The sequence below is a fragment of the Brienomyrus brachyistius genome, chromosome 3 (genome assembly GCF_023856365.1).
Source record: "Brienomyrus brachyistius isolate T26 chromosome 3, BBRACH_0.4, whole genome shotgun sequence".
NCBI classification, from domain to species: Eukaryota; Metazoa; Chordata; class Actinopteri; order Osteoglossiformes; family Mormyridae; genus Brienomyrus; species Brienomyrus brachyistius.
Genome location: NC_064535.1, coordinates 34,668,460 through 34,691,682, shown reverse-complemented (window position 1 = coordinate 34,691,682; position 23,223 = coordinate 34,668,460). Strand labels below are relative to the sequence as shown.

The 23,223-nt window shown below is 49.2% G+C and overlaps 1 protein-coding gene across 4 annotated transcripts; it reads right to left on the bottom strand.

The window, feature by feature from the left end:
• Positions 1–19: 19 nt before the first annotated feature.
• Positions 20–23,108, bottom strand: LOC125739235 (serine/threonine-protein phosphatase 6 regulatory subunit 2-like). 4 transcript variants are annotated; one of them, XM_049009128.1, is made up of 26 exons: positions 22,824–22,965; positions 16,174–16,300; positions 15,044–15,289; positions 12,794–12,980; positions 11,915–12,052; positions 10,869–10,934; positions 10,616–10,728; positions 10,413–10,526; positions 10,131–10,257; positions 9,885–10,037; positions 9,608–9,775; positions 8,982–9,046; positions 8,632–8,747; positions 8,431–8,516; positions 8,278–8,358; positions 8,096–8,193; positions 7,914–7,971; positions 7,482–7,606; positions 7,111–7,295; positions 6,582–6,747; positions 6,316–6,404; positions 5,995–6,202; positions 5,239–5,262; positions 4,260–4,385; positions 3,348–3,409; positions 20–2,956 (listed from the first exon to the last, which is right to left on the bottom strand). In XM_049009128.1, exons 3-25 carry the CDS (start codon positions 15,268–15,270, stop codon positions 3,361–3,363), a joined length of 2,769 nt encoding a protein of 922 aa, XP_048865085.1. In that variant the 5' UTR covers positions 15,271–15,289; positions 16,174–16,300; positions 22,824–22,965; the 3' UTR covers positions 20–2,956; positions 3,348–3,360. The 4 variants fall into 4 exon arrangements, with proteins under 4 accessions (XP_048865085.1, XP_048865083.1, XP_048865084.1 ...); XM_049009126.1 differs by lacking the exon at positions 22,824–22,965 and adding an exon at positions 22,991–23,108 and having other exon boundaries at positions 20–3,409; XM_049009127.1 differs by lacking the exon at positions 22,824–22,965 and adding an exon at positions 22,385–22,498 and having other exon boundaries at positions 20–3,409.
• Between the last annotated feature and the right edge of the window lie 115 nt (positions 23,109–23,223).

The window sequence follows — 23,223 nt, the reverse complement described above, 5'->3', positions numbered from 1 at the left end:
ATGGTACTGAATACACAGCTTTAATTGGATGAAATATTTATTTAATATTTGAATTTACAGCCTAAATTTGACAACCAATAACATGTACAGTATTGTATTTATACAAAAGAAAACCACCAGCATCAGTATTTCAATACAAAAAAAGCTTCTGGCTAAGTGGGAGAGTTCAGACGCAGGAAGTGGACGCACAGACTTTGAAGGCAGTACACATGTGTGTCTGTGCCTTGTGTGAATACATACATACATACAGTACGTACAAAGATAAAGTAGGACAAACTCCACTATGGATACTGCTGAAGCGTCTTCGTAAAGGGCTACCCAGGGCTCCTGGTGCTCAGGGTCTGACAGCTTGACAAGGCCACTAGACTCCGCCCACGGCTCCGCTTGGAAATCGTCTTGGATGGACCGCTATAACCGTGACGGTGCAGACACTGTGAGACAGACCGGGCTTCCTGTGACGCTAGGCCACACATGCATTGCTGTTAGTGTGCGCACACGTCGTGTGGGCATCCACCTGTAGGGGGTGCTGAGATGTGCATGGAGGGCCCCTCTGTGGCCACAGCGTGTAGCCCTTCACTAAGCTGCTCTGCTCGCGGTCGGCTCGCCTGCCCGCGGGACTGAGAGCTTCACTCAAACGCAGGGACATACATTCGTTTACAAGTACAAGTCACAAAGCTAAGAGGGGAGGAGAGGCCAGGGGATGGCGCTCACGCTGAGTGCGGGATGGCACACGGCCACGCGTAAAGTCATAGCTCACCTGCAGAAGACATGACCAGACCACGTGAGCAGGACCTCATCCTCCGAGCGGTCTGAATCCCACACCAAGGGACCCTGAGAAATGCTTTGGCATAAGGCTTTAGATTATGGGATGGGGGAGGGCTGAGTGGGCAGAAAACCAACTCCACACGTAGCTTCAACAGCACAGAAGACAGCCAAGCTAATGGTATCCTAGGCATTGTTATAATGGAGGAAGACTGCAATAAATTCTAGCAGGGAAAGGCGTGGATCAGACTGTCAGACGTAGCAGCTACAGGCAGGCTAAATGGAATGACCAAACAGCATGGGGCATGGGATTGTAAGTAATGTTTATTTTCCGGGGTCATCACAGCGCCAGCAGACGCCATCAGCCGTGCTTCCGGGCTGAAATCCTCTCCAGAGTACCGAGGACCGGCCCGCAGTTGGGATTTACTTGGGGCTGGGCCCAACACAAAAGGCATTTCTTTAAAAGTATAAGCTACTGTAATGTCAACAAACTGAAAAACCTCTTCCCAGGGAGACGCCGGCTGCCAGCAAGGAGAGCTGCTTCTGTGGCTGTCTTGTGGATGTCATCTTACCTTCCGGCTAGGAACCTGCCCTCGTGCTGAATCACAACATTATTGCCTTTGACTGAACATCGTACTGCAAAACGCAGGATTTTTTTGCCTGTAATTATCCTTTCCATAAAAAATAGTTCATTTACATACAATAAAGGAAAGCTACGGCGTGGGAACACGCCCCAGGTACTCTCATAAGGTGCTGTTTAGGTTACATCCATTGATGTGTGCTGAAATTCCACTTAAGAAGAAATTAAATAAAAAATGAAAAAGGACCCCTGGAGGTCATGAGCACTGACGTGCTGGCAGCAGAGAGGACACACGCAAGGGGGTACGACAGACTTTCAGGGGAACAGCCATGTACGGGGCCAGCACAGGGCATACAAGAATTAAGAGGCTGCTTTGGGCCCAGTGGCCACCAGGGGGCCCTCATCAGCCTGGCAGAATGGGAAGGAAGATGACAAACGTTATTCAAATTAGGGTCCCGAGAAGGATTGGGCCTGTGCTTTTACCGGAAGCCTTTGGAGGTGGGGATGGGGCTGCATGACAACTCCAGCCTGGTTTCCAGGGCTCAGAAAAGTGCTGGGGAACATGAGCATATATAAGCATCGACACTGCTTAGGAAATGCAAAAGGCCACGCAGTGAAGGGGCCCCACCCTGCCTCTCTGCTCTCCAAGCCACTGGGACGTTTGACTTTAACTCATGACACAGTATGTACTCCGGGGGGGAGCAGAGACATGTTCTCCACCAGCACACGCTCCTTGGGTCTCCAGGTCTCGGGGCAGCACGACGAGCAGGACACCTCATCACAGGGAGCAGAACCGATGACGACATGAGCATCGGGTGCAACCACAACTTCCCCCAGCAACCAAAAGCACATCCATGAGGCCCGCGAGAAAACGGACGCAGCAGCAGACCGGATGAGCCACTGTGGTATTTCAGGTCCCTGTGCCTGTCGTTCAGGACGCCACCACATGACGCACCCTGGGTGCGTGAACATCAGGCTTTCAGCCATCATCACCAAGGACTGGAGCATCATCATTACATTAATTAAAAGAAAGAAAAAAAAACTGTACAGTTTAACACTCAAAACAGCCTCGGAGCCATACTGCAGAAATCTCAACATTTATATAGAAAAATAAATATGGAATAAGGGCGGGGGGTAAATGAAATGTTAAATTAATGCAGATGAAATCAGATGCCTGTATTTGTATAATACATGTCTACATGGACATTCAAGATACATATTACACACACAGATCATCAGACTCGTGTCTTTGTGCTACCTCTCCAGCCAACCAGCAGGGGGCGCCGAGGACAGGCCAGAAAGCAACGGCTGTGGCTGCTGACAAAGCCGTACGTTTTGGACGTGCCCATGAAGAGCTCCAGCAGTAAACAAACGTCTAGCGCTCTGGGGTGGGGGTGCTCTGAGAACACACACATGTGGTAAACGGTGATCAGTGCTGGAGCAGGACCCGGGTAGCAGTCACTGGATTACGGCTCTGTGATGGGGGGCGGGGGGAGGAGGCCTTCAGAATTTGGGCTAGGTGAGGATGTAAGTGACAGTCCAGTGAGTGGGGCTCTCCAGGTGCTTCAAGGTGGGTTGAAGTTCTCCCATGTGCTACTGGTCACTCAGACAATACTGTCAACGGGACGAAGGAGCAGCCGAAGGTTTGCAAAATGATACATTATATGATAGATATATCTATATATGGAGAGAGTCAGATCTTCCAGGAAATGAAGAAAACGTTGAATCCTTTGAAACTATCATCAGAAGTTGACTGCTACATTAAAACAGTACAATTTCAACACTGGCTAAAAAGACATTTCTGCAAGATGTATTCATTTGTTTTAAGTTCGCCCCACGCTTCAGTCCTTACCCATCATCCCGTAGGCAACCCCGCCCCCTTCCTCTAATGGTCCTGATTGGCAGGGTGCAACAGGGTTGCAGCAATTTCTTTTATTTTTTTAATAATCACAAGAGTTGTATCGAGGTTCCTGGAGTAAAATGGAAGCGGTAGAGGAGGTCCGACCTGTCCTGATGCTTCAGGCTGGTCCGTTCAGAGAGGCCTCCGCTGACGGGGGTGCATCCCCTCTGTGTGGCAGAGAATGTCATAAGTTACCAGCAGGGGGCAAGAGTACAACATTACAATCACATGCCTACTGTCAATGCGCAAAAAAATGCCATACAGCATCTGTACGCTTTGTGGGCAATCGAACTAAGCATTAATAACTGGCAAAAAAAAAAAAATGCAACAAAGCAGCTTTCTGATTGGCAGTCGTGTACTCCATCTATTGGCACTTTTCCACTGGCATATAGGACCAGAGCTGTACCCGAGACCTATGGCAAAGAGAGACTAGTCACAGCGCGGTTTCAGCTCGCTTCGGTTTTCCACTGCAGACAGATCGGCTCGGTGAAGACGTTGGTTTGGAGAGTGACAGTGACATAAAACCGAAGAGACATCTGTTTACTGTTCACACGGTGTACATCATGATTTACTGTGTGGTCATTTCTGTTAGCACATCTGTGAGAATCGCCGTGTCATGCCACCAACAAGTGCTAACGGAATTAGCATTCGCTTGCGTAAATTTGCGCTACAGATCCTTTTCGTTGGCATTCGAAAATTGGCAAGTTTCGAGTTATCGGGATCCGGTACATTGCGATGTGTGATACTATTAATGATGAATAATATATAGAATATGCCTTTTTTCCTTGATAATCCATGCATAGATGAAGATCACAAGAATCTCCACACGTTTCGACCAGTTAGAACTGGTGACAACTAGCTCAGTTCAGTCATGCTTTCCGTCCTGCTAGCAAGTAGGGCCACAACGGCTCAGGTACGGCTCGGTTCTTGGTGACAGTGGAAAAGCACCACATGAAAGGCACAGACGGCAAGGGTCCCATTAACCGTGCCGATGAAGCCAGCTGGGTTGGAACTCACTTCCTGCCAGTCACAGCGAGATCCCCGGCACTGCTGGACGCGGTGGTGCTGAGCGGGTCAGTCGCAGCCCTCTGGGGCCCATCCGTGACAGCCAACTTGTCCAAAGGCAGGGAGTCAACATCGGTACTGCAAACAGACACACACACAAAAACACGCACGGGTGTGAGGGCCCGGCCCCTAGGACGAGGCAGAGTGATGCGGCGGTTAATCAGTTGCCACATGTCAGGCACTCTTGGGGATGGCAGGGAATGGGGACAGGCGGAGGCTCCAGGTTAGACAGGCGGTTAACGGTTCTGCTCATGGCAGCGCAGCGGCCCAGTTCCGTTTCCATGTTTTTTGTGCACAACACGGCTGCCCTCGGAGACACACAGGGCCTGCGGGGGACCGGCCACTCCAGTGCGGCTCTAAGCCCTACTGCGAGTGGCTCACTCCCTCACAGACGGTTTGCTCCAGGACACTAATGTGGTTACTTATCACCCACCACTGGTGGCCAAGCCACGCAAACTTCTGGTTTCACTCATGCTCTTCAAGAGCAGCTACTGCAAAGCCACATGAGAGCAGCAGCTCTGCAAAGGTGCCCAGGGCCCTTCCCAGGGACGTCATGCAAATCGCTGTGTTGATGGGCTCGAGTGGAGTGGGTGTTGGGCGAAACGGAATTTGGCTGCTGCCTGGTCACCACCACAGAAACCAATTCAGACTGCAAATGTCAGATGGGGTGCTGCTGGTTTGATGGAGGCTTCTGCAGGTGGCAGTATCAGAGGTTGGCCTTCATGGACCACCGCTGTGCAAAGCCCAGGAAGACCCTCAACCTCCAAACTGGTCCTGCTTCTGGCAGCGCTGCACAGTATCTGACACCAGGCAGCAGCAGCAGAAGGAGGAAACTTATTTTTAGTGGGTTAAGGCGTCACTTAGTAGGTTAAGAGTCTTGTGACACATTCAGAAACGCACCGCAAACATCAGTGTGCATCGAGCTACGTACCCTGCATCTGCAGGCTTAAACACCCTGAGATCCACAACAGGGGGAGGCAGGGGGTGGGGGGGGGGAAAGGACAGCTCATATCAGAGGAAGGAAAAGTAAAGGAACCCCACCCCCAGGCACAGAGGTGACCAACAAGCAGGACACCCTACGAGAGGGGCAAGGGGGCAGTGCGGACTGGGGGGCAGGGAACCTGCACGGCTCTGCAAGCCCAGTACTTCATAGCAGAGCGTTCCTCTCAAGGAGGGGCACCATTTCCTCTGCTAGGCAGCCAAGGTCTACAAACGCAGTCAAATGTTGTAATCAGTGGCATTTTGCAAATCGGACGTAAAGAAGCAGGTGGTCATGAAGTGTCCAAATGAAAGGAGCCCCGGACAAACTGCAGAGGTGCCCGAAAGTATGCATGGTCATCGAAATAGCTGGCCGTCACAGTGCACTAAAGTGACACAGTAACGCATCTCAGTGGTGCTTAATGTTTCTGGTTTTTGCGCAGAAAATAGGTCAGTCTCAGGTGCTACCTTTAGACTCTGGCTAATCACTCTGAGGTCATTTACCAAAAGGCCCAAGTAGCAGGGACGATGGGTCCTCAATCAAAGCGGAGCTTATCCCAATTTGGCAGTCAGACACGTGCGTAGCCTCCTCTCCTCAGATCAACGCCACACTGGGCACGAGTCTGGGGTCACGTTCAGCTCTGGGTACCACCATGTGACGAGGCACCGACGGGCCTCAGCTGGCAGGCTGCCCAGTTGCCGGCCGTACCTCTTGAAGACCGCCTTCTCACTTTTGGCATCCACGCTGAGCTTCACCGTCTCCTTCCCGGCACCTGTGGTGATGGTCTCCGTGACGATGTTGCCCGAATCCTCTTCCTCCTCACTGTCCGAGCCACCAGAGGAGCTGCTGTCGGAGGCGACGAGGGGGGCCTTTCTGGCACCACATACGTTCCATGCACAGGGGGACGAGCCCTTGGCTGTGGGAGGCACATGCAAAGCTCGTTCACGCAGGAGGACACTCGGACACTGCAGCACTGAGTGAGACAAAGCACTTCTCACGGGGTTTGGCCCAAAGCCAGCCTCTACTCACTGCTCTTATCCTGGTTCTGCAGAGTACGTCCTTCTGAGCTGTTCTTCGCAGAGTCCACGGGGGAGCTGCATCGAGGGCCAGACTCCGAGCTGAAAACAAACCGATCAAAGAAAATAACCCCAGGACAGAGACAAGAGAAACGACAGTGTCGGGCAAGACACTTTACGACAACATGCATTTCTTCATAAACATTAACGGACATGCAAGACAGCCCAAAGGAATGACTGCCATGGCAGAATCCGCCCACCGCCCTTCCCAGAGCTCACCAACAGAAGGTCTGGAAGTCTGTGAATTTCGCCCAGCCTTTTTCTTCGGCCCCGGCTGAGTTCTGTTGGGGGGCGACTGAGTCCCACACGCTGGAGCCGACGTCCACCGCCACACTGGGGCTGGGCTCCTTCGCCTGGTCCTCGAAGTTAGCTGTCCAGCCCGGACCTGTGGCAGAACGTGGACATGTGGGACAATGTCGGGTGATGACGTAAAGTGCATACCCAGGGCAGGCACGGCACTGCACACCAACCAGCACGCATCGAGCATCTTACACACTCTTCATGAATTTTCTAATTAATCTGCTGTATTAAAGCTGAACATACTGACTGCATTTAGGGTCAGTAGGAATGAGTTGAAAATCACATGGTCTTTTTTAAATTTAAAAACAACGTGGAGACATTGCCGAATGACATCCGGTGCGCCACTCTGTCCGACTGTGACAGACAGAGGCCTGGAAGAGGCCACAGACGTGCACGTGAACACCTGTGAGACGCGCGTGGGTAAAACCCTGCACCCCCTGGCCCTCACTTTCTGGAGAGCAGGCCTGCTGGTCTCCCGGGTTCTTGTTTTTGGTGTTCTCCATTTGCGTGGCCGCCTTACTGGGCTCCAGCTGCTCGTCATCTTCATCTGAACCTGGGGCCAGGCTGTGCTCACGAGCCCCGTTCTCCACCTTGGCCTTGCAGGAACCTTCCGTGCTGAGAGAGACCCCGAATCTGAAAGACAGTGAAAACACCATGTGAGCTGGTGAAAACATCTGCGTGGTGAGTAGTGATGCCGTTTAACTCCCATATCTCCCATCGTATTACTGTAACCACAGCCAGGGCAACATGGTCTTTGACTGCAGAAGGACTCGCAAGAGATCAAGTGGAAGAGCAGCAAAATCTGGCCTTCCAACATACCTCGTCCTCGAACGGACTTGTTTTGCATAGTTGATCTCTCCGTCCTCCCAGATATCTTCTTCCTCCTCGTCATCAAACTGTTGTATTCGTTCTTTACAGCAGGCCTCAAACACAGCGGAGTTAGCCTGCATCCAGAGACACATGCAAGACAATTAGCTGCGGCCGTCAGACTTACCAAGTTTAACTTAACCATTGTCCCACCACTATTTGTGATCGGCCAATCACAGTCTGCTCCATTGGAAACATACTGGAAGTGTGAGCCGATTCATTGGCTGAGCGATCCAAAACAAACTTAAAATTAATAGGGAAGAACACAGATAACGGCCATGCAATCCACTCTACGGACCCCTGAAAGCCCAACTATCGCTCACAAGGAACAGTCTCTTTTCTAACCTGCTCTGAAATATGTGGGAAGGTTAAAGAAAGACTCACACTCTCGTCATCGGCATCTAAATTGAAGTTTATCTCCGCAATCCTATCGAACGTGGCACTGCGGGACAGACAGAAACATGTGGCAGTCAGAATGATGCAGGTCTTTTTGGAATGGTGATGACAGACAAACCCAGACAGGGGTTTTGAAAGGGACAATAATTCAGCAGCCAATCAAATCTTACTTGATATTGTCGTCATGGTCTGAAAATTCCTCATCATTGAACCCAAACTGATCTACAAAGTTGGCCGTCATCTGCTGGATCTGATAGTCTGAAAAGGCCTGTGGTAGTAAAATGGTGTTCTGGGTGAAAAACAGGGTTCTTCGCCCGACACATGCTTTATAGCTTAGCTCGGCACCGCTTACCTGCTGGAGGGACAGCTCGTTCGGGAAAGGGCTCTCCATGTCATCGTCCTCGCTGGAGGAGTGGAGATTGTGGGCGCTGACCTGGGAAACAAAGCATGGGGTTAGATGCAGCCTAGCTGGGCATCTTATTGTCACTCGGAGGCAGCTCCTCACCAGCTCCACAGCGTTCCTCCTGTTGGTTTCTGTCAGGGTCTCATCCACGAAGCTCTCCCAGCGCCCTCTACAGTCCTCGGGCAGCTCTGCAACATGACATACACAGAAACATAAGTACAGTCACAGGAACGAGCCAATCGCCTGACGTTTGTAAATCAGCGTGTCACAGCAGAAAGGCATTCCGAGAGGATGTCGCCGCACCTTTGATGAGGTCGCTGATCTGGGCCTGCACCGGCCCCTTCTCTAGGTTCTGCACCACGATGTTGGCGATTCGAGTGAGGTGGCCCATGTTTCCTCGTCTCATGCCACCTTCAGCTCTGCAAGTCAGGAGGGGCACATCCTGTGAGAGACGGCCCTGCAGAGAAACCTAGCCACCACTGGGTGGCGATACTGAAGACGAATCCTATTCATGAAGCATGACAGCTCCAGCTCTGTCCTCCTAAGTGACCCCTTTCCCTGGCCATTAAAGCGATGTTCTAAAGAGAGCCTCCCCATTACAATGGAAGCATTCACATGTGGCGTTACGCACAGCCCAGTGATTAGTCTCTTACTGAATTTTCTCGTTTTCCTCCCAGGCATCCAGTATCCTCTGCACCAGACGGCACTTCTGGAAGAGCTGGGGGGGAGGGGGGGGGGTGCGACACAGGTCAAAGGTCAGGAGGGCCAGGGAGGAGTGCAAAGGGTTGCTAAAAGAGCCGACACCGCTAGCTAACAGCGAAGGTACCAAGCCCCCATGTGTGTGTGACATTCCTGGAGGATGCCTTTGCTAAAAAGAGGTTTAGTAAAGCCAAGTTAAAGTACCATTCTTTTAGAGCAATTAAAACATACCGACCTCCCCATGTTTACCAAACCCAGCCTTTTGACCCCAGATCATTAATGAGTGGGGAGAAGCCAAGGTTTCACCCAGAATAGACATCAATGATGTCCACCTCAGGTCTCCCCATCCCCCCACTGTCTACTTAATTCATACCAAAAGGGGACGTTCAGTCCTGTGTGGTGTCCAACCCAGCACACAACCACCCAACTTAAAGGGTTTACAGATCGAGCAGAAAGAAGCAGAGCACCGATCTCCAAAACAACTGTACAGCAGTAAAAAAAACCAAAAAAAACAAAACAGGAGTGAATAAACAGGGAGGAGAATGAGCTGGATTAAGCGCAAGCCGAGCCTGATCCTCACGTGAGCCACCAGGGTGCTGCTGCCCGAGGCCTCAGCCGTCTCCCCCGTCCCTTTGTCCTTGTCCACCTCCTCTTTCTGCTCCTGCCCAGAGCGGCTGAGGATGGCCATCACACACAGCTCCACTTGTAAGTGCAAGAAGTTATTCCAGGTATATTTAAAAAATAAATCCTGTGGGACGACATGACAAAACAGGAAACTGTGAGCTCCTCCACAGCGGTGGATCCTTTCATGGCCACCTTGACCGTCACACCCCCGAGTGGCAGACCCGAGCACTCACGAGCAGTAGGTCGACGGTGCCCAAGCGGCAGAGCTCCTGGCTGATGGCGAGCGTGCAGCACTGCAGCAGAGAGGCCACCAGGCGTGCCGCATGCAGCCGGGCATTCCCCAGTGGCACCTCCAGCACCCCGATGGTGGTCAGGATGGCGGCTTTCTGTTAACGGGCGAGACAGGCCGCTGTTTAGTGTGTCGGGTGGCCGGCATCCCTAAGGAACTCCCCTGGGAGCCGAGCGAGAGGCGTCCATACCTTGGGGGGGTCCAGGAGCAATTGCTGGAAGTCTTTCAGATGAGGTTCAATAGCATCTAATATGCTGCTACTGACAGTGCAAGAGCGTTCATATCCCTGAGAAGACAGGTCCATCAGGCCCTCCACCCTGCGGGAGACAGCAGAGCGAGGAGAGCTTAGCCAGTGCTCCCCTCTTCTGCCTGGGTGCTGCACGGCGACGCCTCTACGCTGTAAAGCAGTGCCGCAGCGCCCCACAGCATTTGCATGCGGTTGGTGCCCCTTAGTGCACAAACGGGGTCTCACCCGGGCCTCCTCACTTCCAGCAGTGTGAGGAGCACTTGAGTGCCGTTGACGATGCAGGTCTCGCTTTTGACACCATCGAACATGTTCCTCAGCAGCTCCGACACGCTCTCCTGCCTGAAGAGGACACGGAGGGCGCATGTGAGACAGGCTGGCACCCCTGCAGAGAGAGGACGGGGCGCAGCGCGGCGGTGCAGGCGACTCACGACTCCAGTGTGCCGAGCAGTGGGTCCGACTCCACGGCATCCGGCAGCTGTGTGGCCTGGTCACGACCCAGGCGGATGATGTCGCAGAGGGTCTGCGAGGCATTCGACTGCCTCTGTGTGGAACACCACCGAGATCAGGACAAGAAAAAGCCATACAGCACAGAAGTAATGACAAAACTGACATACGCCCGTCAGACGGGGGCAAGCATGAATCAGAGGGCAGCCGTCCTAGCAGATAATTCGACAGACTCACCTCGTCGTCGACCCCAGAGCGTATGAGCTCTACCAGCCTCTGGATGAGCTTCTCCTCGTTTAGCCACTGAAAGAAGAGAAGATCAAAAGGAGATGGTACATTCCAAATAAACCCAAGAGATCGCATCAAGGCCATCGAACACAAACCTACATAAACCACAGTCCAGACCAGCACAGCCACATAATCAAATATCCACAATATTCCCGGATGCTTTTGTTGACTTGCAGAGGTCGCATGGTCTCCGAAATGCTTTAAACCCACAGAAAACCATCTGAGAAATACATCTACCCACACAGCAGCAGCATCTCATTCAACCAAATGCTGAAAAACAAACATCCAACATTGTGATTTGCTTAATATACCTTTAACAAAATGGAATCTGTGGTGACGTGTTTTTAAATGATAGTGACAAAAACAGACATGTACATATTGTAATTCGTAAAGGGATTATGCCTAGTGCAAAATACAAAATGTGCACTCAGGAAGGTGGATTACCTATTGTCGTCATAAAGATGACATTCATAACTAACCAAACATTGTAGGCTGGAGTTTTGGGGGCGCAAAAGTAGATTACATAATGCTTATTTAATGGTACGGACACAGAGGAGTGAGTGACACACTGTAGCCACAGCAAGCTGTCAAAAGCCCCCTGCTCTGCATACAGGCCGCTTGAGGTGATCAGAAGCAGCGATAAAGCACCGGCACGATGCCTGTGTACTGCGCACACTCAACCGCTGACATGCGACCGACCCGGGACTCATGGTGAGCACGTCCTTCCTCAAAGGAGCGGGTACCAGCATGGTGTCTGTGTACTGCGCACGCTCGACCGCTGACACGCGACCGACCCGAGACTCACGTTGAGCACGTCCTTCCTCAAAGGAGCGGGTACCAGCACGATGCCTGTGCACTGCGCACGCTCAACCGCTGACATGCGAACCACTCGGGACTCATGTTGAGTACGTCCTTCCTCAATGGCGCGGGCACCAGCAGGATGCCTGTGCACTGCGCACGCTTGACCGCTGACATGCGACCGACCCGGGACTCACGTTGAGCACGTCCTGTCTCAGAGGTGCGGGCTCCACACAGCTGATCAGTCGCAGGAGGATGTCCATCATGGCAGAGGTGTTGATGTGCTTCAGCACCAGACTGATAAACTCATCCTTCTTCCTTAAGAAGGCGATGACCTGCAGCAGAAGTTTGCCTGTCATTAGCCAGCAACAAAATGGCCACTTCGTACAGCTGAGACACTGGCATAAAGCTTCCCTGACGGCAGGCTCAGTATTTCAAAAAACACTTGTAGTATGACTTATTACAGACTTACCAATGCAACACACTGGCTATGTTGACATTACAAGCCTCATTGTCCAATTCTCATTTTTTGCTTAGATAGGCAAATCCAATTTTGATGGTTCGCATTCATGATTACAAGTAACCTGTATCTAACGAAAATGTGAACGCATGTGCCCTCTGAAATGGGTCGCATGTGCCCATTGATACATTTTTCAATGATTCATTTGCGTCACCAACAACAAAAAAATGCTCAGCGCATAAGTATGGGTAAAAAAAGCACATGAATCAGACGTTCGCATGTCGTATATAGCCACGAACTGGATATGTATCACATCTGGGACCACACTGGAAAATGACTCAGATCTGATTTGTCCACACTACCCTGAATATATCAGATCCGAGTCACATTCAGGTTGGTAGTATGAATGTAGCCTTTGTTTTAGCTCAAAGAAAGAATATAACCAGCTAATTACGGATGTTTATACAAATGCATACATAAACACGCACATGTAAATGTGTTAATAGGCAAATGTACACGTGAGAGAACATTTTTGACCATATAGCACATATACCAAGAAACCCCAGGGGTAAGATGAAGTTAGTTAAGGTGTGAGAGCAGCCCTCGGAGGACACACCTGCTCGGTCTTGCGAACGATGAGGTTGCCGATGGCCTTGGTGAAGAAGCTGGCCAGCAGCGGGTTGAGAGGGGGCTGCTGCAACAGGAAGCCGTAGAGCCCCTCCAGCAGGGACTCGTTCCCCGCCAGCTTCTCGTTGATCTGGCTCACATCTGACGTCAGGAGCTCGCAGGCGATGTTGGAGTATCTGCGAGATGAGAGGCATCACGGGAATGACGCTAAATGACAGGAAAGTTCATGATTTGTGTTTTGCATAGGAGAAGCTGTAGATATAGACCTCTGGACTACAATACAATACAGTACAATAATGGGCACCTAGAAGATGCCTTCACCAAGCCATATCGATAACTGTTCCCAACCCCGAGTTCTGTCATGCGAAATGACTCACATTCTGTTTTATGGCACCTCACAGCAACTTTCTACATCTGATATTACAAGAATGAGATCCCAGGAAGATTAACCTTTAATTACCACGCTGTTATCATTCATCTGCCACTTTGAACAGACATGAAAGATTCAACAGCCATGATCGTTCAACAGGAGCATAATCAGCAGAGGAAACACTCTCTGTTTCACTTGTCAAACATGACGAGGAAATCGTTTTATTTTACCCCTTCTGCAAAAACTGGGAAGTAAAAAGCATAATAAATTTTGGGAAGGAGGACCAGCTGGAGTGATCCCCGAGGCCTGGCACGAGGATGGTGGACAATGAACATGACAGATCACCGGGGGGCGCCATGAGTAGCACACGATTTCATGGGAACCAGGAAATGGGAAGGCAGGCTGCGGAAACCACAAGGTGCTTGCCTGGGCCACACCACAACCACACGGGACCCCCCCCCCGTACGGCCGCCCACCTGCCCACCTGGGCTTCCACAGGCAGCTGTGCTCACACTCACAGGTGTGCCACTGCAGATGTGTGTACTTTACCACCTGTATAAATAATCACGCTCGCACCAGGGAGAAGGTCGCGGTAAAAAATATAGATTTTATATTTGATGTGTGTGTGTGTGTATACACATACATACACACATATATATCACCTACTATAATATAAATTCTCTCTCTCTCTCACACACACACACACACACACACACACACACAGAATCATGTGGAGAAAGGAGAAAGAAGAAGAATGCTTGGAATAATCAGGAAACATGGAGAGAGAATGATGGTCACATCAAACAGTAGCTCTTAAACACACAGGCCGGAAGAGCCGGCGCTGGGGGGGGGCACAGACGGATAAACAGCTGTTGCTATTTTGGTTCAGCCAGCAGTCCCCTGTTGGGGACACAGGCATTCCTCAGTCAGGATGATGTGCATTGTTACCGAGAAGGACATGCCGGTCCCAGCATGGCCGGGAGTACATTAAGCGAATTAATCGGTTTGCCAGCCCCTTGCTGGTTGAGCAGCACACACAAGCATATGAGAGGAGGCTTGGTTTCACACACACACGGCAGTGTTAAAACAGCACAATTAAAAGCCCAGTCTTCTCTTCCAAGGACATGCTTTAACACCCTAATGTACTCGGAAGAAGGATGGTCCTCCACATAAAAAAAAAAAAAACACTGAATGGAAAATTCGAGGGAGAAATGTAATTAAATTTTCATTTTCTGGAAATTTCATTATGACACGACTGGCTGAAGGAAGAAGGGAGTGGCACTGAAGGGGACATTTGTCAGAGTGGCTCTGCAGGCGTTTAGGGGCCTTGGTGGAGGAGCCCCGGCAAACAGCCCATGGCAGCCAGCGAGGAAACCACACACAGCACACCCTGCCCCCCCCCATGCTGAGCAGTGGTCTCCTGGGACAGCTAAAAACAGCATGAACTTGACGCTGGTGCCTTTCTAACTGAGCAAGTACACCTGACCAGTCAGAGACCGGCGTCACAAGTCAGGCGGCAGGAAGGACAGGCGTCCGATTACTACTCTGAACAGGAGACATACTATCTGCCGGCAGGAGAAGGCGCCGTAAACGGCCCAGACACCCGACCTGTGTTTACGGGTGGCAAAGGCACGCACGGGGACGGCTGGGAGGCCAGGGAGCCATCTTGATGCTGACAGTATAGAGAATGGAACAGGACAGGAGGCTGCTGCAGTTAAGCCCTGTTCTCTTGGGACTGAGTCACAGTGACTGTATGTGGTTCCCTAACCCGGAACCCTCTCCCTGGCATGTGGTTCCCTAACCCAGAACCCTCTCCCTGGCATGTGGTTCCCTAACCCAGAACCCTCTCCCTTGCCCCGGCCAGCTCACTTGAAACGGAGCTTCTCCTCAACGTCCAATGGAGGCTCCCGAGTGATGAGCTCCACCAGCTCCCGCATGCACTCATCCTGGCTGAGGAGGGTGAGCAGCCGGCGATTCTGGGACTTGCACTCCTGCAGGACCTCATCCTCGTCCATCAGCTCACGCAGTGTCACGTCCTCCTTATCCAGCAACTTGTCCACGTTGGACGTGGCGTGCAGGTCGAACTTCCAGAACATGGCAGCTGGCCGTACAGACCTGGGGGGCACAAGGGTACGTACATCACGATTTTCTCTGGGGAAACACATTATTTTACCCTCCTGATACTTTCGTGAATGCTAATGAAATAAATTAATTCAGACAGAACACCACACTATCTAGCAGCAAGAAGCATTTGCATATTACATATTACACTGGTAATTGAGAGAGAGGAAAACACTGAATTGAAAAGAAAACAAACTCTCCATTTGACATGCAAGACAGGAGAGCAGTTTGAGGCCCGGAGCCTTTGAAACATCACAAGTGGGCTCTCAGAACCAAAGTGTAGCAGCAAGGACGCCTAAATGTGCAACACAGGCGGAGTGTGAAAGAACCAGTTCCCGCCAGTCTTAAGTACAGAGGAATGTCACAACTGGCACAATTATCTCCAAAACTACAGATCCCTGAGGTGACAGCTCATCAGTTCCAGTCTCTTAGTCAGGAGTCCAGCAGCTAAATCTCACAGAAACAATGTGTGCATGAGAATATATACAGAGGGAAAGAGCCATGAGGCTCAACAAACCAAGAAGCTCCTAGAGCAGTCTGGTCACATGACCCTATTTAAACACCATCATCCAGTGACTGGGCCTCCTTTAGGGTACAGTTAACTTAATTCAAATGACTAAGGCACAAGGAAGCTCCCAGCAAACTAAGTGGTTTGCACCCTCACAACTGGTCTTCATTAATACCATCAACAATAAAATAACACTCTTATGCTTCATTAATAAAACAACAACAACCACCCCACAAATGCACAGGCATGTGCCTTCACACACAGGCCTAAAGTAAAAGAATATTCTAGGTATGCAGGATTTGGGTAGAACAGCAAGTAAGGGAACGTGACTGATTTGTTTTTTTCATAGGTAATTAAGAATATGAATTACCTTTGTATAAAATAACTGTATCCTTAATGAATCCTCTTCCACTGGTTGAGAAACATTTGTCTCGCAGATTGCAGAACGCCAGACGTAGCCTTTCAATAATCAGCATGGGACTTTTGACTTCAGAGTCCTGGGAGCAGGCAAGAGAAGCACAGTTATAATACACAGGGCACATGGCACCGAAATCCCGCACAGCAAGCACATGCATGACACAGGAGTGGCCCTTTTGTCAGATCCTTCCCTGTATCTAATTCCATAGTACTGAAATAATACAGCACTTAAGGCTCTTAAGAGTTTCTTCAATTTCCATTGTTGTCTTGGTGAAATTAGTACACAACCCAAGTCGACTTAATGACCAGAGGTGGGGATTTCAGGTCCAGAGAGTACAAATCCAGACCAAGATTTTGTTTGAACCAACCAGTTGTGGCACTCTGTGACTGTGACTCTATAAACACAACTGGTTTGTTGAAACAAAATCTTGGTCTGGATTCATACTCTCTGGACCTGAAATCCCCACCTCTGTTAACGACCACTTCATCGACCGCCTGATCGGTAGAGGTGCTGGTGCAGTTTGCACATGAGGGGGATGCCAAGATGCCTTATCGAAGTCCTTGCTTGAAAAAGCCTGTGATGGACGAAAGTAAAACCTCAATGTGTAATTCAAGCAAGGGATGAAAGGAACATGGATAGCCAGACTGAACATGCACTATAACGTGCATTTAAAAACCCCAAAGATCTCCTCATTCAGACCACCACCAAACACAACAACACACAGCTGGAAAGTTAAACCTTTGGCAAAGGACTTCCCTTTTCAGTCAGCCCTGACTGATGTGCCACCAGACAGTGCACCATTCACCGGCTATGCATAGGTGTGTTGCAGTTAAATTGCATCAGTCAGGGCTGAACAATGAAACACAATAAAGCAATTTAATCAGCACCTTACTAATATCTGTAAATGTATAGCCAGCTCCTGGTTATTCCAGCAGCTGCAGGCCTTGCAGTGACAGGGAGCCTGTGGTAGGTGAAACCTCCACGCCAAGAGTCACAATGACTATGTAGCCCGGAGACACTGAAAAACAACCCCCTCCCCACCAGACAGTGCAGCATAAAAGCTAAACTTGAACCAAGAAAGAACGCTGGGGACTGTAGTGCACTTACATGCAGCAGCCTGTTAGAAAAGAAAGACTTCATACAGTTTATCGCTGAATGTCTTGTTCCAGCAATATGACAAAGACACAATTCTACAATGACGATTCTAACACTAATATTCTAAATGACTGCTGTGAATAAATAAGCAACCAGAATCATGTCTAAATCAATAGCTATACTAAATGTATTTCTCAATGGCAGGTACACTCCTGCGTTCTCGTAACACGCAAGAGTGGTGTGCATGTCTAACAGCCTTCCACCCCACCTAGGACCACACACAGCTGTCAACATTCAGGCCTGACCAATTATACTAAGAGAAGAACACCTTGAACTTCAGGCATGTTCTTCTTCGAGGGCAGGAACAGCACAAATATGACAGCAATTTACTCCTGTGGGGTGGAGTCTGGACTCACTCCCATCATGCATCAATGAAGCCAATTTAAACATTATTAGCAGGCCTAAAAAACAAGAGCACCTGATCCGCAGGCCACAGAAGCCTTCCTATGAAAAAACACCCCTGCCGTTTGTGTTAAAAAGACCAAAAAACTGAAGCAAAACGTGGGCCAAGCACCCCGGCAAAGACGCCTGGCAGGTTAAAAGGGGGGCAGAGTAGAGTGGCGCTGGCAAACACGACAGCATGCGGCCCCCACCAGCTCAACGATAACAGAAAGCACAGCAGGATGAGGCAAAAATGGGAGCAACGCAGCATGGCTAAATTAAATTGCAAGGCTGACTCGCTCCACTGTCTTCCATCAGCTGCTGTTCCTGCAGGGAGCACAGCTCAGGTTTATTCGCTGCCAGCAAGGAGAGGCATATGGGCAGAGAATGCAGATATTTTCTTGTAATTTTCTGATTTTCTAATTCAAAGGCAAAGAAAAAAAATTGTGTACAATCTGGCCTCTGGAAGTTTTAATTATAAAAAAGAGAATGTCAAACGCACCAGCTATCCAGCTTCTATAGAAGTAATTGCATGAATTTTCAGTGAGCAGATGTGTACCACCGTTTAGTGTTAATCCCTCTACTCTAGAAGATACAATCAAACTGCTGTAGTTACTTTTCATAGGTACTAAAACCAACCATCCATGTTCTGTTTCTTGAGTCAGACTCAATCCCTCACTCACAATAAGCCCTTCATAGCACTGAGGATTCACGAACACCAAGGGCAGCAAACCACAGATTAGTGCAAATGTCACAGCACAGATATGCTGTTTTATAAATTCAAGCACATAAGGAAACCGCAGACAATCAGAAACAGACACTGCAGATGTTGCCACTGAGTTAGGGCAAACACTAAATGTGCAGATGATATTCATTTTACTTTCCAAAGAAAGTGACCCATATTAGAACAATCTCTTGGTGAGGTCAGACATTGATTTTTTTTCTCCCCATTTTTCAAAAAACAGAAGAGAGTAGCCTGACTGCAGTTAATGTAACCCCCATCGCAAATTCAACACACCATTTTCTTTCATTTCTCCTGTCTGTCCATGAGCCTAACAGCAAAGCACAGTGTTCACAGTTTAACTGCCATGGCTTTGTTGAGCAGCCAGAGATAAAGGTACCAATTCAAACTTAAATTGCAGAACGCGAAGAAAGCAGCCAGGCCATTTGGCCAAAGGAAAAGATGCTGCTTTTCCAATCACCTGACAGTACAAAAGGTCCTGCACAGACACCCCTTCACAAGGCCTTGACACAAAACAGTCAGCTTACAAAGAGTAACGGGGATGGTCTTTTTACCCAGAAGTTCCTGCTGGACTTTACTCCCTCCCACACACAGCTGTTCTCCGTTTCCTGCAGGCTTCCCGGACATGCACGACTTTGCACACTCACTTTCCTCCTCTTCTTCCACACTTCTCACACAGGGCAGAGGCACTCTATCAGAGCACTGAGGTGTACACGTGGCACCGTACTATACAAAAACCAAATGCACATATTGACTGGCGGCCACAGAGCTCCTTGTGAAATACGTCCTCATGAAACACTTCCTCTTGCTCTGGAGTCAAGCCTCAGTTCATAAAAATGATGTGTGAGGAAAGTCAGCTCTGCCCATCATGAGGCCCCAAGGAGACTGCTAACAGACTAGTTCCTTATTGCTGTCTAGAGAAAACAGGTGCATCGCCCCTTGGTTCATCATGCATTCATTTTCCTCTTGTAAGGTTAACCATACTTTAAAGAGCTCTCACTGATATTTTTAACTGAGGTGGCATTTTAACAATGGATTTTAAGAGGCTGAAGAACTGTTGCTAAGGGCTAACTGCTTTAACAGCTATCTGTATTGCTAAACTAAGCAAATGGAAATCCATAGAAACCGTTTCCTAAACGGATGATTTGTGAACCAAGAAATGAGGAGCTAAAACTGCACACTGGTTTTCTAATACTCAAACAGATGTCACCTTCACTCATCTCTTTGTTATACATTATGCACCAGCATTGAATATTCACCACCCAAAGGGGATATTATGGCCAAAGTCCACAGTCCAATTGCATTTTTAATGATGCCTTAGTTACAATAAGGCATCATGTTGTAAACCACAAAATCTAAACAATGACAAACAAAAAAGAAAAAAAACGATGGCATCTAAACACAACAGTGACTGATTCCTAGAGTGGTGACAATAGTCACTTTACCATGCATGTTAATGAGCTTATGGAAACATTAAGTTTCTACATAAGCAAACACACAGCCTTATACATTGTTGCAGATAAAGGCAGCCATCCTGCCAAAAAGATAAACCCAAAGCTTCAAAACTAATCATACCGGTGATACATGCTAAACCTAAACCTTTCTTACATTTCACCCATCGTAATATATTCCTTATTTATGTCACTGGTTACTCAAGATCGAGGGATCGTTGGAAACTGATAGCCAAGTAGCTCAGCTTCGCACGGGCAGTCACCCGTTTCACCATTACATCACATGCTGACGCCCAAGCTACAAGGGCTTCTGCCAACTTCGTAGTTCCCCGTCTTATCGTTCATTCATCGTGTTCCCATGACAACCAGATTGAACCATCTCAGGCGCAACACTGAGTGCTCAAAAAACAGATGACAATCTTCTTAGCGGAGAGCAGAAGAGGGCATCTATTTAGGAGCTTTTTAGAGAACAACATGAAAAATCAGGGCCTATATGCTAAGGGGCCCTGCTGAAACAAAGCTAGATAGACTACACCACATTCATAAAGATGCATTGTCATATTTATCAATCAAGGAATGAAAAAAAAAACATACTAATTGCTTCTCCAGCCTGATTAACCCCCCCCCCCCACCACACACACACACACACACACACACACACACACACACACACACACACACACACACACACACACACACACACACACACACACACACACACCACTGCACAGGTGTGCTGTGGACTAGGACAAATCCTGAAAGTATGTAGGCATGCAGCTGCACCCACTACACTGAAAACACACCACCAGAGGCTGCTTATTGCACAAGTTCTCTGAAGGAAACAACATGCTTAACTGGCTAGCTCTACTTTCAAGCTTAGATTTAGACCTCAAGATCGACTCCTTGGAAACACTAAATCTGGCAGACTCATTTAAAGCTTGAGATTCGCCCCCGCTCCACAGAAGACAATCAGAAACAAAACACTTCAAAGATATAATTGCTGGGAACAGTTTTTCCATCGCCAATTGAACCAAAGAACTCTGACGTTAATATGTAGCTTCAAACAAAACTTTCTCACAGGAAAATGCTAAGGACCACATTCAGTTACAGAGGAAACCATGCTTTCAAAGACCATGTGGGACTGTTTTTAAAATGTATTTTTTGAAGTGACACCAAGCATGGTGGTGCAGTGGTTAGCACTGTTGCCTCACACCTCTGGGACCCGGGTTCAAGTCTCCGCCTGGGTCACATGTGTGTGGAGTTTGCATGTTCTCCCCATGTCGTCGTGGGGTTTCCTCCGGGTACTCCGGTTTCCCCCCACAGTCCAAAAACATGCTGAGGCTAATTGGAGTTGCTAAATTGCCCATAGGTGTGCGTGTGAGAGCAAATGGTGTGTGAGTGTGCCCTGCGATGGGCTGGCCCCCCATCCTGGGTTGTTCCCTGCCTCATGCCCATTTCTTCTGGAATAGGCTCCGGACCCCCCGCGACCCAGTAGGATAAGCGGTTTGGAAAATGGATGGATGGATGGATGAAGTGACACCAATCCCCAGTAGCATTTGTTTTTGAGGCACTTTCCTAGTGCAGTTTAATCGGGATCCATGACGTGAGATAATATTGGAACTATAAGCTTCCAAGAAAGCCACATGATAAGCACTGTGACCGACAGCAGAAAATGGATTACATGAACTGAATCATGTATCAAAGTCCAAATCGGACTCAACACACATAGCTGTGTGACACTTGAGCAAAGTACCAATGAGGCCAATTCAGAGAACCAGATGTAGGAAAACAAGGAAACTATATACCAAAAAGGTTACAATAAAAAGCACTAGGACATTACATGTCATGCTCACTGAGCAGTGCCAAACAATTACCTGAGCGGAGAACCTTTTTTTCTTACTGTAGCCAAACTGTAATTGAGTACAAGTACATTATTTAAATTTTAAAATATGTCGCTAGTATAGGGATGTCCAAGTTATGTATAAAACAAGTTTGCTTATGGACCAACGACATCTTGTGCATCTGACTGGATTTCAGAAGCCAATGTCAGACACCCAGAGTCAATTCAAAACTTTCTCATATATCCTAGTGTGTTTCGCTCCTCCAACTCTGAAGCAATTCTTAACTCATCTCTTATCCTTAAATTGCTGAGTTTCTAGTTATGTCAACTTAAATCACACTGACTAGGCCGTTTTTTATGCAATATACAATGACAAAATGCCATTTGTTACCGTGCTCGTGAAAATGACTGAGATTCAATGGAGTTGAATCCCAGTGAGTTTAGTTTAGATTAATCACAGCCAGCCCGTTAAAATGATAACCATCTGGCCCAATGCGCATACCTATGAAACAGACCGGTTTTTGGGTGGTTAATAACAGCAGGGTCCGAGCGGCCCCGTCCGTCCGCGGATAAGCATTCAGTTTTAACCCGTACCTTTTCCCTAATAACACCTTGAATTCAGCCTCCGGAGCTTCGGCAGCTTTAGTTGGTGTGACCATACGCCTGCGTTACGGGTCGGCTCCCTGTTAAACCACAGAGCCACGAAACAGCAAAACAGCCCGAAGCGGGCGGGTCTGAGGTGACAAGAGTCGGTGCTGAGCGGGTCACTGACCGCGGAGGGCCTCGGATACACGGCCAGGCGCCACGTCAAACTAACTAACCGACTAAAAAACCTTAACTAACTAACTATCCGTGCCAGGAAGGAGAACACGGCCGCTAGCCGTTAGCATGGCGGGACGTAGCTTAGCCATATCAAGTTCAGCTAAGAGGCTAGGTGGCTAAGGTAACGCGGATCCGCGCGGACACTCGCCTAGAAACGGCTTATGGCAAACCCGCCCGCACGCGCGATCGGTAGCGCGTGGGGGCGACTCACCTGGAGCCGGGGACAGTGACAGCGAAAGCGCGGCGCGGCGCGTCTGCGGAGCTCGCCGGTCGAAACACCCCCAGCAGCTGCACGGCCGTCCGTCCATCTAACGCCCCGCACCAGCGCAGCCTGCCGAACCCGCCGCCGCCTCTCCCTCCCGCACTGCCCCGCGTTACCTTCGCAAGTAAACGGGGAGAGAAAGCCGTCGCAGAGCTGAGCCGCCGGCCTCACGGGCACTCAGGGCAGCGAAAGAAACCCCGTCATATTTTCGAATCAAAATGGCGGACATTGTCTCGGGAGCGCGCAGACGAGCGCGAGACCGCGTCGCTTCAAGGTTCTTCAGTAGAGGTACTGAAAGTTATAGTGTAGTATTAGATAAGGAAGTATTCCAATGTTACTAAGCCCTCTG